Here is a 16,631-nt window from a genome sequence, read left to right as displayed (position 1 = left end):
TTTCTGAACAACGTTTACTGTTGCTATCTGCCAGCACACTGCTCTCATGGGCTCCAGCCGTTGGACAATAGAGTATTCAATGCCTCCAAAGCCGCATATCGACGAGAGTTAGAAAAGTTCGCTTCATTGACTGATTCCACTCCAATGGACAAGGTTAATTTCATCAGGGCCTACGCCAAGGCGCGTCGAGTTGGAATGACTAAGAAGAACATACTCTCCGGCTGGAGGGTTACTGGGAATTGGCCGATCTCACGTGCCAAAGCGCTGCGGCATCCAGAAATCCAACAGGATAGGCCAAATGGCAGCCCAAGAGCGACTCCCGAACCCAGGCCGTATTTTGACTCGGACGATACACCACAGACGAGCCGCCAAATTCGCGATCTTGGGCTAAACAAAACGCCAAAGACACGAAGACGGTACAACGTAATAGCCAAGGGGTTTAAGGCTCAACAGCAGACGGTAGCGGCGCATACTACGAGGATTGCTAGCCTAGAGGAGGAATTGGCTCGCCTGAAGAGAGGGAAGAAGAGGAAGGCGGTGCCGAATCCTAACAAGCGTTTTATGACTCTTGGCGAGACTCTAGCTGCTAGAGAGGCCATAGCCGAAGAGGAGACTCAAATTATGCCTGTTGTGGTGGAATGTGGCAGCTCAAGCGAGCCGGAGTCAGAATCGGAGGCTGGCTCGGTCATTGAAGTCAGAGAGGAAACCATACCCCATCAACCAACCACGCGATCAGGGCGGGTTATCAAAAGACCCAGGATTCAATAGATATATGCATTTATTATTTATAAAACGAAAATTTTTGCGCATATCTATCATTTTGGTCAAGTTCTGTGTAAGTAAAGTTGTTGATTTTTGGTGGTGCTTTTTTTTTTTTGCGTGGCGAAAGAGTGGGGTTGGCGAAAGAGTGGTTGTGCATGGTATAACCTAGATATCGTTAACGTTTTATAGCGGCAGCTATAGAAGTCAGTAGAAAGATGAGTCTTCTAGTATAAGATGATACCTTTCTTTTTCCTAAGAGGGGATAAATGCCCTGCCTTCCTCGTCTGGCTTGCTATCGACACCTTCAGCTTCATCCTTAAATTCGCAGTCAGAATGGCCACTACTACGATAATACGACTGCCGATCAATAAAGGCGAGTCTCCCCGCCTAGGCCAGTGGTACCGTAGGTACATGGATCATAGAAGGCATACCTCCGTTCATCTCCTGAGTGCGCATAGCCCTCCCAAGATGTCACGATGAGGGGTCTGGTCCAATCAGAAGGCGCCAAATAAAGGGTACTTAATTCCTCTCCTAAATTAGGTGGTGATAGAAGTCCCAACAATGTTGGTTATTACAAATCGCAACCTTGCAAATACGGCAGCCATGTGAGGTCTGACTCCGTACATTGTGCCTCCTCTTATTACCGCTGGTCTCCGTAAGAGGGCTCCAAGCCTCACTTTTTGCTCTCAGCTGCCCCTGCCGACAGCCCTGACAGGCTAGGCAGTCTGATTTGACATGACGGTCGACATGATTGATCTCCCGATTGATGTGATCCCTCTGTAATTCAGGGTTTTGTAGATCACGCTCGTCTCCTGGTCGGTATCGCTGCCTTGCCTGACTGTCATGACCGTAGGCGTTGAATAATTCGTTATAGATGCACTCTCGCCATTCCCTCTGATTGGTATATCTCTTCCAATTTGGCTGCGGTCCGTGAAGTTGAGCAATATAGCTGTTAACGAGGGCCACGTCGAGGAGGAAAGTCCATGCAAGTGCCTGCCACGCACCACGGCGTAGGGGATGATCGTACTTATAATATGACCTCAGTTGGTCGCCACGGTCAACGTGATTCATTTGATCGTTATACTCAGCAGCCACTATCGGGATGTTGATCATCTTGACAGCTTCGTCACCGAAAAAGCGGCGTATTGGCTTGGCTTCTGACTTCCGTGACGACGGCTTCTTCCTCTGCCGTATGACACGCTCATCGTCGGCACCAGTGAACACGGTGGTCAAAAATAACACAAGCTTGTTGTCTTTCCAAGCGATTTGGTTGACCTAGGGTTACGGCACGAAGACGAATTAGTAGGGATTTCTCAGTGAAAAGTGTCTGAAGTCAGTACCTGGTTGTCAGGGGTTGGTATCGCCTTGACCGTATTGAATTCGTACATTTTCTTGACTTTGCCGTCGTTGTTCTTATCTTGTACGAGTTCCTCATGGATGCCGCTATTCGTGCGAGCCGTGCCTGTGGCCCCGAGGCCGTGGTTACGGAGGTTGCGGAAGAGGGGAGACGACGAGAAGAGGTTATCCACAAAGACGTGATATTTCGCTTTTGGCAGCATATTTGTAAGGGCAACGACGATAGCCTGAGTCGAATTCGGTGAGAAAGACTCGTCTTCTATATCAGGGGCTTCGACTGTGACTTTTCTTCGCTTGCTTGGCCGACCTTGTGATGATGACTTCTGAGTTGAAATTCAACGCCAACGGCACCGTGTGGTTTCTCCTTGACGTGCCAAATCCACCGAATAAAGAAGCCGTATTGGGCAATGACCCATATCTTGAAGCCCACGGGGTCAGGCTTGCTTTTGATAACCGTTATGTCATCGCTTCTGTCCGTATAGCGGATCATGCACTCATCGACGGCAAGGTGAGACCCCGGCAGGAATATCTGCATAGATACGGCTTGTATGTGGTCAGACCACTCTTCAACGCATTGGAATACCTTCGGAATAGGTGCGGTTTCGTCATATTTGGTGTGGTCAAAGGGACGAAGACGCCTGTGGATGAGCTGAAACTTGTTGTATGAGATGAACTTGATAAATGAGTGCGCAGGGCGTTGAACACCGGGCTTGGGGGGATTCCAATAGCTTCGTATCGTCTTTTCCTTATGCACATCCATATAGATTAGCACACCAATCATCGTCAACACCTCTGAGACCGTTGTTCCTTCCCATTTGTGCAGATATGAGGTCTTCCCCATCGGGTTATTCCAGCTGTCAACGACGCCGTTTTCTTTGAGCCATGTAATCCATGAATTAGTGTAAGATACCCATTTTTCAACGAGTGATATAGGTAGGAAAAGCTGGAATAGTTGTAGAGGCGTTGGAGGCAGTGGGCTGATGCGAAATTTGCGTATTTCTACGTGGAAAGGCTTGAAGTTGGTGCCCCGGTCATTTTCAGCCGGAAGATTAACGGCCTGGGTGGGGTCATCCTGCCACAAGCAATGACTGTGCTCTTCCTTGATAAAGCTATTGTCATCATAGGGGTTGATGACCTGTATCTCTTCTAGAATTGGAGGGGAAGTCATTGATGGTATCAAAATGAATTGATGGTGTTTTGGCGGGGAATTAGCAGGAATTCCTTCTGGGATTAAACTTTTCGTACCCCTCATGTACTTCCGGGGTTACCGGGGTCGGGTGGGTCTCGTGACATCTTGGGAGGGCTATGCGCACTCAGGAGATGGGGGGACGGTGGAGGAGCCAGATGGCAGGGCTAGAGTAGTGCGGGGAGGCGGCTGTCACCACTTAGCTACAACGTTTACGGTTGGCAGAAGTCATGAGACTCAGCTAGTCGGGACCTAAGAGAACTTAAATCGTTGTCCCACCCTCCTACCCACCCATCTAGTAATTAAATAGCAGATAGCTACCCATCTACCCCACTGAACCGTTCGCATCCCACTCGTCCTTGTTGCCACCCGTGCCTGTAGCCCTTGTTGGTGACGACTGGCCTTGTTCGTGAACTCGGCATCCCGCCAATCGTCTAGAGCGATAAAAGGGTAACGTACTTGATAAGCGAGCGTCGCAGTTAAGCGAGCGTCGCAGTTAAGCGAGCGTCGCAGTTAAGCGAGCGTCGCAGTTAAGCGAGCGTCGCAGTTAAGCGAGCGTCGCAGTTAAGCGAGCGTCGCAGTTAAGCGAGCGTCGCACCTAAACTGTGCACTAAAATCTAAAATCCTTAACCTTAATAAAAACCGCATTAAAATAGCTAGAAACTAAAAAACTAAATTTTTAGCTATTTAACTTAAAAATAAATTATATATAATTTTTTTAGATTTTTAAAAAATCCCCTATATAGAGAAAAAGCTATTTATACAGTGCGAATATATTTTTTTCTAAACTACCTTATAAGGGATTTTTTTAAAAATCCTAGAAAAATATATATAGTTCTTTATTTTATAAATAGCCTATAGCTAATCTTATAGGCTTATAGAAATTAAGCTAAATTTCCTAGAGTTTTTTAAAGGAATTTTCTATTTTAATGGGATTTATACTATAGGGTAAAAGTGCGACGCTCGCTTGTTTGCGACGCTCGCTTATCAAGTACGTTATTAGAAAAAGGAAGTTTCAGGTCCAAGGCCTCATCTCTCTTTCTTTACCAGTTTGGCACATTGCAATACCTTCCTATACCGCCATTCAACAAGTCGCAAGCATGGGCTCCCCCGCAGATCTTCCCCTGGCAACAAAGTCGTTACGGAGCCGAGCCGACCTTGAGGACTATGTTTACAACTTTAACGCGAACAACAAGGCTGCTTATGCAGCGTATTACTCTAAGAATACCGTGGTGAGTACAATGGCCAAAACTTTTCATGTTTAACTCTTACCTTTCCCCCATTAGTTCAAGTTCAGTACTTTCCCCGATAGGACCCTCGACGAGTTTCTGGCATGGGTAGATCAAATTCATGCTTGCATGCGTGAGACCCTAGGCCTGAAAAAGGTAGTCTTCGGCCAGAATGCCGTCGCTACCGAGATGCACACCCAGTTCCGTGGCATCAACGACTTCGAAACTGACAATCTGGATGGACGATGGGGGCCCGTGTGGCCAGGAAATGGCCCTCTTGTGAGGATGTTTGTCTGGTATACTCTGGACAAGGATGGCCACATCATTGAGGTGGCCGAGGAAGCCTCTCTGATGAAGGAAGCATCGCGGCACGTCATTCGGTCCAGAGGCGACTTGGACCACTATCTCCGTTCTTTCAACACAAACGACTTTGATACCTTTCCCCGGTACTACACACCTGACGTGACCATCATCCTCAACGGCGAACAGACTCTCAACGGCAAGGATGAGGCTGTCAACTTCTTTCGCAACGCGCGCGAAAAGGTGAACGAGGAGGTCAACGTTCAGTCTATCATCCTGGACAAGGACGGCGTCGCCATCAAGAGTGACATCAAGTTTACGGCCATTATGAATATAGAAGTATGTTGGAGACCTCTCAGCACTGGACAATAGATAACCATGACCAATAGGACATCCTCCACTTTGGATCGGGTGTGCGAAAGGGAGGAGGCTACAGGGTCCAGTTCTTGATCTATTACGAACTGACTCCTGAAGGAAAGATGCATCATATCACTGCAGCAAGCTGTGGACAAGCCAAGATTTTCAATCCTGTATAGCGGTCCAGTGCTACATGTACAGGAGTCCAGCTTCAGACTGGACGGAGGGTTGGCAGACTGTCGCATTTCTTTAGTTGTAGTTCCGTCAAGTTCATTATTCCTCCGATTATAGGTTGTACGGACAGAGACTCTCTTAACATTCGACAGTAGTTGGTTCTGCCTTGGAAATAGAGAGTACACTCAGTTGGCTCTAATGAGATGAGAATAGCGCGTTGCACAGTACTAGGACGATTTCAAGTGCCTACTCTTGTAGGTGGTTGACGTGTGCTTTTGCTAATGGTTGCTCTCCTATATGTACGCGTGTGGAAAGAAAGAGAGAGGGAAGTATGATGCGAATCGCGAAGCAGGGGATCTAGTAGGGAACTTTCGACGAAGTAACGCTCAGGGTCTCCATCCCTTCCTCCGTAACCTCAGTCCAAGTCGAGGCAGAGCGACGGACTCATCAAACTACGCAAAATCCCGCGGCTATGCCAAGTCAGGCCTGGATGGGTCGTCTTGAGAGCCGATGTCATAGAGACCAACAAGAACTAGGTTACCTATAGTCTCAGTCTACCCTTACGGCTGGCCGACCTCTACGATAGCTAGACGGATTGAGCTATGGGGCTCCAGGAGGCTGAGGTTGGTGCCGTTTATGAGGAGGGTGGCACAGCCCATTGCTTTGGTGCCGAAAATTGCTTGCCTTCACAAGGAATCGCAGCCGGGGCCGTTCCGACTCTGAAGTTTCCCTGGCCGTCGGTGATGCTCTGGCGATCCCACATCCGCCGGTGGGTGAGCGGGAAAGGACTTAGCCGCCGTGCCACCACCGGACCGAGGCACATTCATCTCCTCGGGTATAGGCTATAAATGTAGCCAGCTTTCAGAGGTGGCCTTATTCGCGCAGCCGACACGGGCATTACTCTTAGCAGAAGGCATCTGTGGCTTTGATTCGTCCCAATATTATCATACTCCTTCAATATGGTTAATCTTCATAGCCTTCCTCAAGGGTCGAGGCCCAACGCCGCAATTCGAAACAATGGACCGGATAGCCTGGCCCTTGAACGGCTAAAGCTTCGAGAACTAGCTGAGGGCTGGCCTTCGTACAGGTAATACAACCTTGTAGCCCCTTGCCTGGCCGTTGGATAGAGATGTTGACATTTCACTGTTAGAGATTCTTGTGAATGGGAAAACTTTGAGTCCATATTTCATCCCGGGGCCTACGTTTACACTACCTGGTCAGGGCGTGTTGCATACCAAGACTTCATCGCTGCGTCCAAAGCCGGCATGGATAAGGGCGCTTTCATCATGCATCGGTGCCACGGCTCAAGCACAGATATCAACGTCGATGGAACGCGCGCCGTTACGAAGCTCAAGGCCACAATCACACAGCGCTTCGAGGTAGGCGGTTCTGAGTTCGATGTTGAAGCAGACTGCCGGTTCTGCTTCTACTTCGAGAAGATCAACGGAAGCTGGGGGGCCCGCCTTGTTAAGCACTGGTATGAAAAGGATAAGATGATCCCTGTCAACCCAGCCAAGTTCCCTCAGGTTGATGAGGACAAGCTGAAGGCGTACCCGCCAGGCTACAAGTATCTTGCGTACTGGCAAGAAACCGCGATGGGTATCAAGGTACTGCTGGACATGCCTGGGCATAGGCGCCACGTTGGGACGGTCAATCTCGAGAAGCATGATGAACTGTACTGGTTAGCTAAGCGTTGGTTGGAGGGAGAACAGATTGAAGTCTAGAAGCAATCAAGTCAACTGATTTCCACGAGGAATATGCCCCTTCTTCACAATGAGCAACAATATATCAGGTGTAGGCTTGGAGCTCTGGAGCCCAACAGCCATCAAATGATCGCTTGACTTGTATTGTGACCCATCCTGCTCATGTACCTTGGATTATTTATACGTTGGACTTCAACTTTATACGCATATCGGCCCGCATCACCTCCACCGGTCTCCCCATCTCAAGTTCAAACGGCGCATGTCCCTTGGTCCTCCAAGACGGCGACCCAGGGTATAGACCTTCCAGCAGGGATACAAACCTGCGACAGCCATCATTCCCGTGACTTGTGGCCGATAAGCCATGCCAATCAAGACGCCTTCTGCCGTCTTTGAAAAGAGCTTTGCTCGGGGATTTTGCCCCCTCTCAGGTCGCCAGCTAGTACGCATCCAGTCCTGAGGGTGATGGGTGTACCTGAAATGATCTGGTTTGGTGGTGAGGTTGATAATGCTTGATTGATCTCAGTTCCCCAGTCCCACCCTACTGTGACGAGGGTATTTCGAACTATAAATAAACCGGTTATATTAAGTTTATTATTAATAAGTAAAGGCAGTATATAGTTTAAGTAAGAAGGTTATATGTAGTAATATATTAATCGGTACCGTAGATTAATATAACGTACATGATAAGCATGCGTCGCATCGAAGTATGCGTCGCACTTTTCCCTCTTACACCTAACTTTTCGTTTGACCAATTGATTCTTCAACCACGAAATATGTCGGACCCAAGTACTGAGGCTAGAACTCTTCTTGCCCTTCAAGCTCTTCAAAATAATTCGAAGCTAAGCATCCGACGTGCTGCAAAGCTCTATAAGATCTCTGAGCATAGGCTACGTCGCCGGCAGAATGGCATTCAGTCTCGACGCGATTGGATTCCAAAGTCACGCCGACTCTCTGATCTAGAGGAACAAATCATAGTTCAGTTCATTCTCGACCTAGATTCGCGAGGATTTCCCCGCGACTGCGTGGTGTGGAAGAAATGGCCAACCGATTGCTCGCCGACCGCGACGCGTCACCCGTCGGCAAGCGCTGGGCTTCCAACTTTGTCAAGCGGCACAAAGAGCTCAAGACGCTTTCGTAGATACGACTATCAGAGGGCCAAATGCGAAGGTCCGACCGTTATTCGCAACTGGTTTAGGCTTGTGGAGAATACAATCGCGAAATATGGTATCGACCTTGCCGATATCTACAACTTTGACGAGACTGGCTTTATGATGGGCGTCATTGCAAGCGGAATGGTCGTCACAGGCACAGAAAGACGCGGAAGACCGAAATCAGTGCAGCCTGGAAACCAGGAATGGATTACCGTCATTCAAGCGATCAATGCCGAAGGCTGGGCGATCCCGCCGTTCATCATAGGTGCGGGTCAATATCACCTCGCCAACTGGTACCGAGAAAGCAACCTGCCGGGCGAGTGGGATGTTGCAACGAGCCAAAATGGCTGGACCGATAACGAGATAGGTCTCGAGTGGCTAAAGCACTTTGACCAGTGTACAGCCAACCGATCAACTAGTCATTATCGTCTTCTGATCCTCGATGGCCACGAAAGTCACCACTCTGTATGCCACCTCATTCGTCTTATCTGCTTCACCCTCTTGACGTCGGGTATTTTAGACTGCTCAAGAAGGCTTATGGTCGAGAAATCGAGCATCTGATCAGATGCTGTATAACCCACGTTTCCAAGACCGAGTTCTTTCCGGCTTTTTACGCCGCGTTTCAAGCCACTACGACAGAAAGAAATATCAAGGCAGCTTTTAGAGGAGCTGGGCTTGTACCTTTTGATCCGGAAAGTGTGGTCTCGAAGCTTGACGTACAGCTACGGACTCCAACACCGGTTGAGGAGAAGGCTAGCCACCCTACACCTTGGGTCTCAAAGATACCAAAGACGGTGCTTGAGGCCTAATCTCAGTCTGAATACCTCGATAGGCGAATCAAGCGGCATCAAAGTAGCTCCCCAGAGTCAATCCTAGGAGCTCTTAAGTCTCTTGCTAAGGGAACCAAGGCAATACCATCTAGTACCCCTCACCCGGTCATACCCCTCACCCGGTCATACCCCTCACCCGGTCAGCCAAAAAAATATTCCTCCATACAAAATGCGATTTTTCATCATGCTGGCAAGAACCTGACAAAAATAGCAAAAATAAATTCATGTTTAGGATCAAGATCAGAATTGAATGTATTTTAATATCCTCTTGGTCTTTTAACTGCGCGGCCTGCGCGGGTCCGTACAACTGGTAATTCTTCCGCCTCCGAATCTGAGCCCTCATCCTCTTCCACCCCTCCCACCTCGATCACCTCCTCAACAGATTCTGCCTCTTCAATTGCTTCGTTTGACTTGGAAATAGTCTCACCAGCCACTAGAGCCTCGGCTAGTGTCATGAACTTCCTGTTGGGATTCGGTATCGCTCTTCTCTTCTTGCCTCTGCTCAACCGCCCGACTTCCTCCTCTAAACTGGCTACTCTTGCGCTCAGCGAGGCGATCTTTGACTCTTGTGCTTCGAAACCCTTCGATATCACAGAATAGCGCCTTCTCGTTGAGGGGCTCTTGTTCTTCCCCAGATCCCTGATATGACGGCTGGTCTTTGGCGTGTTATCAGAGTCGCGTTGCCCGTCGCTCGGGCCATCTGATGCAGGTGTAGTTTCCTTCTTGTCTGGCTGAATCTCTGGATGTATGAGTGCTTTCCGTCGTGAAACCGGCCAGTTTCCAGTCACTCGCCAGCCCGAGAGGATGTTCTTCTTCGTCATACCCACCTCCCTGGCTTTGGCATAGGCCCTGATGAAGTTGACCTTATCCACCGGCGCAGAGTCGGTCAGGCTTGTCAGCTTTTGGAGTTCTTTGCGATAGGCAGCCTTGGATGCATTGAATGGGCCATTGTCGAGTGGCTGTAGGCCGTGGGAGCAGTGAGCTGGTAGGTAACAGCAATACACATTGTTCAAAAAGCACGTAGCCATCCACTCATCCTAGATTGGGAGTCAGCGACATTTTTGGTTCAGAAAGTTCGGAACAGGCAGATACGCACAGATACGTGGCTTCGATGGCCATCCAGTATGATAAGCCTCGCATCAGACTCATCTTCCGGTTGCGTTTGGGGAAGATAGACCTCTCTGAGCCACTCGGCTGCGATGTGGTTGTCTGTCCAGCCGTTGTCGGACGTGATGTAATACCAGTCGGCCACCTCCCTGAGCTTATCGATAAACCACTGTTGCTGAAGCTCTTTGCCTTTGAATATAATCCCCGGTTTCAGAAGACGGCCAGTTGCAGTCGCGGCTTCGATAAAGCTAGTCCAAGTGCGGGACTGAGAGCCCTTGAGGAAGGTCTTCCTCCTGGGGTCGCTACTGCCAATAACCAAGGAATCCAAGCCTATGTTCCAATGGATTAGCTCATTCAATGGCCAGAACGACTGATGCTCACCAAATCCGGCCATGATACCGCCCTCGTCAACGTTGACAGTGTTCTCGGGTTTGATCCAGCCATATTCCTTCTCCCGGATATCAAAGTACCAATTGACGGCGGTCGGGGTAAAACAATTAAATCTCGACGCCTCCTAGCGTTTTCCGATCTTCGTCTTTATGGACGGATGCCGTTTCATGAACCTGGCTAGCCAATGTACACCGATAGGCCGTTCCCTGCCTTGTTGTCGTAGGAGGGCAGCGACGGTGGCACGGACTTGACTGTGGGACGGAGCATAGCCCAGGGCCTCTTGCCGGAGTATCCAGGTTACCAACCTGGTCTCTTGGGACTTAGATAACAGCTGGGCAGGATGGGTGACTTCAGGTTTAGGCGGTATGCCTCTTAGTCGGTCAGAGAGGGTAGTCTAGGGCATGCCATGCTTCTGGGCGGCCTCATGCTGCGAGAGTCCATTATCTATGACATCCAGCATAGCTTCAATAACATCATCCTCTGTATAAGGCGTCTGGGGCATTTTGAGCGTCGTTTTGGGAGGCTAGTGTAGAGAAAAATCCGATGAGACCTGGCGGAGGGAGGGTGATGAGGGAGGCGTTTCAAGACAGTTTATATTAGTGCCATACGGCTATACCGCATGCGTCACTGGGGAAGCAACGTTAAAATGTTAAATTCCATGCAATTTTCAATAGAATAGACATTTTTCCATGCTGATAGCTTCGCTTTTGTTCAAGAACTGTTCAAATGAAAAATCGCATTTTGTATGGGGGAATATTTTTTTGCTGACCGAGTGAGGGGTATGACCGGGTGAGGGGTACCAGATGGTAATGCATGAGAATGCTTTACTAAGGGCTGAGAACCAAGACCTTCGACAGGCAAATGCGATACTAAGCCGCCGGCGGAGGGCAAAAAGAACCCGATTACAGAAAGGAGGGGCAATGATAGTAGAGGAAGGAAGGCAAGCAATTAATCAGATAGATGGTGATACGCAGGTGGTGGCCGAATCGTCGAGAAGTAATGGTCAACGAAGGTCAGCGCAAGCGAAGGAAAGGCAGTGTGTAGTATGCGGTAAGACCGGGCATAACGCAAGAACATGTCAGATAGTTGTCGCCATGTCTGAAGAAGAACACAGCGATTAGTTTTAATTGATTTAGTGGTCTGTTATGTTTTTGTGGTGATTTTAATCTTAAATGTTGAGATTTTTGTCACGCATACTTGTTTGTCACGCAAGCTTATCATGTACGTTACAGTAAAAAAAATATTAGTAGCTCAGCCGGCGTTTTTCATAGGTGATAGGGCTTATATTATATGACGCTACTAGGTTTTGGTCCGGCGTGATGCCATGTTGGATGATAGGACATAGCACAGAACCTCAGTCATGCTTCAACACCAAGACAGTTTTCTCGCAACCAGGGCCAGTACGCCTCGCCAGCCCACCGCGAGAGGCGCTATTAGCACTATACAGCCTTATACGGGCCCATAACACCAGAGGAAGACCCAAAATGGCTTCTCAAGCCATAGAACCGTCTTGTGTTCCTCTCTCGTTGCAGTACCGAGGCCCCAGTCGTCCTTGAATGACGACGCCTGGTAGAAAGGGCACCCACCACAGCAGTTGACAAGATGCTGCAGAAATCGCCACTATGCCGAGTGCCATGTCCCTAACTGTAGCTACACTTTCTCCGACTGGGCTCTGGCCCGGCTCCGGTTTGGATGCTGATGGCGATGGGTTGCTTGCGACAAGGTTGAAGTTCACTATAGTTGATCACCTGTCACTGCAGAGAGCAGCGAAGCGTCTAAATGGCATCAGAAGCAACCTGATCGGCGGCGGGATTTAAGTACACGAAAAAAAATCCACTATCTTGGCTTGCGATGTTGTGGGAAGATGCTCCTGAGTGATGTTTGCTGTTGTGCATGGCGCGAAACTAACAGGTTGATTCGTTCGCGTAGGCCGTAGATTGCCCAGTACAAGAGATGGTAGTGGTCCATCATGTTCTATCCTGACTTGCTCTGCCTCGATACTTAGCATCCTGCGGCCTCCTAAACAAGACGGGTTGCCTCGTGGGTCGGGGAGTTGGTTCCAGTTGATGGCAATCTACCACAGGAACAAACATGTGATCCATAAGGACGCGGAATCTGCCATGTCTCTTTGCCTCTTCTCTGATCTCGGCTCGCAAATCGCTCTTCAAGATAACAACTCGACTGCCGCTACAGTTCCGCAGCTCCTGCAGCAAGTCGCAGAGGGCGGGCGGTAGGGATGGGTCTGCCAAGGAATGGTTTCGCTGCTTGACGCCGTCGGGGCAGGGTTCCAGGCTGGAAACCTGTTGGGATGGCGAGTACCGGACCGAGGCTAATGATTGTGTGTCTGAAGCGGTCGGGGTCGGGTCCGGCGCAGGAAGAGAGGATGTCGGCGATGCGGGGTGTAGGTATCCTAGACAGTGCCGGCTGCTTTTTGGTGCACAATCTGCCCCTTGGGCGCTGATGACTCGGCGTCGTTCATGGGTAGCCGCTTCTTGGATGACTTGGGCGGCGACGGAGAGTGGCGTTGATGCGGGTCGGTCGGCTTTAGATCGGCCGGCTGGGCAGTATCGGATGCACCGTGGGTTGTCGGTTGAGCCTGTAAGAGTTAGCTTGCGATGACTTGATGTTTCATTCTGTCTGTCGTATGGTTGCGGGCTCGTTTGGAGCTTCCGCCGCAAGTTGCTCACTGTTGTATCGAGGGGTTGATGCATCGAACGCCCGCCGGCTCTCGAGGATAGTCAATGCTGCAGGACCAAGCGCGGTAAAGGCAGGTGCATTAAGCCCGTAGGTGCTGACGAGTTCATGCTTGGTTTGAGCCATTTTCGGCCATGCTAGGTCTTCCAAACCAACGGGCTATTCCTGTCAACATAGATCACGGCGGGCTTGCCCACGTTTCAATCAACAAGCCTCAGTAATAACTCCAGTCTGGTCATCTGTGCATAAATTCCCCTTTCTATGTAGACACTCTTTCCATTGCCAACTCAGCGCAAGCCGGAATCGTGCGCGTATGAGAATACGAGACTCTGCAGACCGCTCCTCAGACCCACGGGTGGATCACGTTTCAAGAATACCACGATATTGCAGCCCAAAATGCCTCAGAAACACGTCAAACGTAAAGAATATCCACAGCCAGCGGCCCAAAACGAGACCGGGACCTGTTGATCGCGGGGCCGGGCCGTACAAAAAACCCGAGATTCTACTTGTCGCCGGCCGATCGCCCAAGACGGATCACTTCGAGATGCCGAGAGCGGGTTCCGATCTGCAAGAGCCCGTGCCCAGCCTCCGCTGTATGTATATTGGCGGCCCTTCAACGGCCGATCTTATCTCCGATTAACACCTCGTGAGATGATGAAAACCAGGGGTAATTCCCTCCGGGGTGGGAACCCCAGCCTCGGATGTCGTCGGATAACGACGCCGCAACAGAGGCTAGATTAGAATCCTCAACGCCGCGGGGAACCCTGTAGAGGCGTCAAGGTTGTCTAATCAGCAGCTTGGTAGAACGCCCTCTTTGCTAGAGGGTCTGGGACCCGAAACTAGCGACGTGGCAGTGGCATATCTCGGCGGGGAGGGCTTCTGGTGGGGCTGAATCTTGGTGGGGCAGTGGATGAGATCGGTGTTTCCCCAGCTTTTCTGTCCAAAACTCTCCTGAATCCCATCTCCTCAAGTTGGTCATTCACACGGGTTGGTTGGCTTAGCCTTCCCTTTTGCGATTACTACGCCTCATGGCAGATACAAGCCCTGAAAAATTCTTAGTGCGTGAGGGGTTGCCTAGGTAGAGTAATCTTTAGTTATAAATACCCATCCCTCCTTGTTATCGTGACTATTCCACCACTCATCTCTCTCTCATTTCTCGCTATCGACAGTGACTTGTCGGCTCGAATCATATCTCGATCTCCTGGCTCTTACACTCATCCACTTCAAACATGCTGGTAGACACTGGTCTGGGGCTCATCAGCGAGCTCCAAGCCAAACTTGGCTGGGCTGTCCTCCTTCAGATCGTCCCTATCACCATTGTCGCCTACAATCTTCTCTGGTTCATCTACGCGTCCTTCTTTTCGAGTCTGAGAAAGATCCCTGGTCCTTTTCTTGCGCGGATATCCCGAGTCTGGGAGATGAAAAAGACGGCCACTGGAAACATCCACGAGATCATGATGGATCTACACCGACGTCACGGTGAGTCTGTGGCTTGGAATTGGCAGTCCTTATACTTACCATATCTTTTTACCAGGAGCCATCGTTCGAATAGGACCGAGGCGGTACGACTTTGACACCATGGAAGCTCTCAAGATCATCTACCGCATTGGCAACGCCCTCCCCAAAGCCGACTACTATAAACCCTTTGGCCTGCCGTCGTTCCCGAATCTTTTCGACGAGCAAAACCCCGCTCGTCATTCAGCGATAAAGAAGCAGGTTGCCTCTCTGTACACCATGACGGCGTTGCTATCCTACGAAGAGGGCGTCGACGGCCAGACGGCCATCCTGAAGGAGCAGCTGCAGAGGTTCTGCGACCAGAAGCAGGTCATTGACCTGCCTCGATTCCTCCAGTACTATGCTTTTGACGTCATTGGAGTTATTACGGTGAGTTCACTGTCACAAGCGAGCCGTGGAGCATTATCTGACATGTGTTTCTGCTAGGTTGGCAAGTCGATGGGCATGATGGAGTCGAACTCGGATACAAACGGTGCCTGCAGTGCCCTGGACGGCATGTGGCACTACGCTTCCATGATGGCTTATATACCAAACATGCACGCCTGGTGGCTGCGTCTCTCTTCACTCCTACCGATCGAAGTCCCCATCAAGGGCCTGACCGAGTATGTCGAGCGACGAATCATCCAGTACAGGCTCAAGGCGGCCGAGTTCGGTGACGATGCCGCACTCAAGGGCGAGAACAACTTCCTGGCCAAGCTGCTCCTCATGGAGAAGAAGGGAACGGTCACTCCGGTAGAGACTCAGCAGGCTGTTGGTCTGAACATTGGGGCTGGGTCTGATACGACAGCGAATGCTCTGAGCACTATCCTGTACTACCTGTACACAAACCCACGTACTCTGCACACTCTTCGAGAGGAGTTGGAAAGATATGTTAAGGACGGCCCCATTAGTTTTCAGCAATCGCAGAGCATGCCTTACCTACAGGCGGTTATCAAGGAAGCCCTGCGGCTGCATCCGGGTGTGGGCACGCAACTGACGCGAGTCGTGCCAAAGGGTGGCCTGGTCATCGAGGGACAGTTCTTCCCCGAGGGTGTAAGTCGAATCTGTCTGCCTCAAGTGTTGAGCTCAAACTAATGATGAGCAGACTGAGGTTGGTGTCAACGGATGGGCTCTATATCACAACAAAGCGATCTTTGGCAACGATGCAAGCATATTCCGCCCCGAGCGGTGGTTGGAGGCAAACGAGAATATCAACATTGGGGGATCTTTCGCGGTAAGTGACCTTGGCATCACAGTATTAATCGGTGGTAACTGACGCCTCTGCTGTACAGTTTGGAGCCGGTTCCCGATCCTGTATTGGCAAGAACATCAGCATCTTGGAAATGTCAAAGGCCATTCCCCAGATTGTCCGGAACTTTGATATCGAGATTAACCACGGGGATATGACATGGAAGAACGAGTGTTGGTGGTTTGTCAAGCCTGAATACAAGGCCATGATTAAGCCTCGAAGATGCTGCCTATCAAGGGATGAATCCTTAGTCTAGTGTATATCTTTTGCATTCTACCACCTGTCAAATGCACCGGCCTGGAATGTTGAAACTTTTGGACTCCTCCCTGCTACAATCAGAGGTATCCTGCACCATTGCCAGCCTCTCACAACTCCATTCTCTTGCAGAGATGGTCGGGCCCAGCCCTAAATCAAGTCGTTTAACAAGTGTGCCTGAAACTCTGGTCATCTGTCCTTGGGAGTCTGTTCAATTACGAGGTGGAAAGTGAGCGCTCCCCATCTGAAGCCCCATCTAATCATCTTCAGTAAGTGGGCAAGGGTAGGTATGCGAGCATTGCCGTCCCTACCTGGATCCATTGTGACAAGCATTGACACTCATCAGTCAACGATAACAGCCCTCCATTATGCCTCCCCTGGTCAAGCCTGGGTC

The 16,631-nt window shown here is 50.1% G+C and overlaps 5 protein-coding genes across 5 annotated transcripts; 4 read left to right on the top strand and 1 right to left on the bottom strand.

Moving 5' to 3' along the window:
- Window positions 1–1,272: 1,272 nt before the first annotated feature.
- On the bottom strand, window positions 1,273–3,493 carry NECHADRAFT_73963 (uncharacterized protein). The gene is made up of 2 exons (XM_003044125.1): window positions 2,103–3,493; window positions 1,273–2,037 (listed from the first exon to the last, which is right to left on the bottom strand). Exon 1 carries the CDS (start codon window positions 3,368–3,370, stop codon window positions 2,378–2,380), a length of 993 nt encoding a protein of 330 aa, XP_003044171.1. The 5' UTR covers window positions 3,371–3,493; the 3' UTR covers window positions 1,273–2,037; window positions 2,103–2,377.
- A 911-nt stretch (window positions 3,494–4,404) lies between these two features.
- On the top strand, window positions 4,405–5,369 carry NECHADRAFT_88628 (uncharacterized protein; the record flags this gene model as incomplete). Its single annotated transcript, XM_003044182.1, has 3 exons — window positions 4,405–4,536; window positions 4,591–5,172; window positions 5,223–5,369. 3 exons carry the CDS (start codon window positions 4,405–4,407, stop codon window positions 5,367–5,369), a joined length of 861 nt encoding a protein of 286 aa, XP_003044228.1.
- A 902-nt stretch (window positions 5,370–6,271) lies between these two features.
- NECHADRAFT_73962 (uncharacterized protein) lies at window positions 6,272–7,118 on the top strand. Its single transcript, XM_003044181.1, has 2 exons — window positions 6,272–6,451; window positions 6,515–7,118. Exons 1-2 carry the CDS (start codon window positions 6,324–6,326, stop codon window positions 7,086–7,088), a joined length of 702 nt encoding a protein of 233 aa, XP_003044227.1. The 5' UTR covers window positions 6,272–6,323; the 3' UTR covers window positions 7,089–7,118.
- A 4,695-nt stretch (window positions 7,119–11,813) lies between these two features.
- NECHADRAFT_73961 (uncharacterized protein) lies at window positions 11,814–12,917 on the top strand. Its single transcript, XM_003044180.1, has one exon. It carries the CDS (start codon window positions 11,865–11,867, stop codon window positions 12,099–12,101), a length of 237 nt encoding a protein of 78 aa, XP_003044226.1. The 5' UTR covers window positions 11,814–11,864; the 3' UTR covers window positions 12,102–12,917.
- A 1,551-nt stretch (window positions 12,918–14,468) lies between these two features.
- Window positions 14,469–16,556, top strand: PDA1 (cytochrome P450 that detoxifies the phytoalexin pisatin; the record flags this gene model as incomplete). The annotated part of the gene is made up of 5 exons (XM_003044179.1): window positions 14,469–14,718; window positions 14,774–15,123; window positions 15,181–15,786; window positions 15,839–15,967; window positions 16,026–16,556. The coding sequence occupies 5 exons, from the start codon at window positions 14,469–14,471 to the stop codon at window positions 16,236–16,238; spliced, it is 1,548 nt and encodes a 515-aa protein (XP_003044225.1). The 3' UTR covers window positions 16,239–16,556.
- Between the last annotated feature and the right edge of the window lie 75 nt (window positions 16,557–16,631).

This window comes from Fusarium vanettenii, assembly GCF_000151355.1.
Source record: "Fusarium vanettenii 77-13-4 chromosome 14 genomic scaffold NECHAsca_24_chr14_5_0, whole genome shotgun sequence".
Classification (NCBI taxonomy): domain Eukaryota; kingdom Fungi; phylum Ascomycota; class Sordariomycetes; order Hypocreales; family Nectriaceae; genus Fusarium; species Fusarium vanettenii.
This window is presented reverse-complemented; position numbering and strand designations above follow the sequence as displayed.

What these genes read in the sequence shown, in the direction of transcription:
- NECHADRAFT_73963 (XM_003044125.1), bottom strand. Translation starts at nt 3,370, where the DNA reads ATGAGGGGTACGAAAAGTTTAATCCCAGAAGGAATTCCTGCTAATTCC.
- NECHADRAFT_73962 (XM_003044181.1), top strand. Translation starts at nt 6,324, where the DNA reads ATGGTTAATCTTCATAGCCTTCCTCAAGGGTCGAGGCCCAACGCCGCA. An exon ending in GAGGGCTGGCCTTCGTACAG is followed by an intron (nt 6,452 to 6,514) that starts GTAATACAACCT and finishes TTTCACTGTTAG; the next exon opens with AGATTCTTGTGAATGGGAAA.
- NECHADRAFT_73961 (XM_003044180.1), top strand. Translation starts at nt 11,865, where the DNA reads ATGCCATGTTGGATGATAGGACATAGCACAGAACCTCAGTCATGCTTC.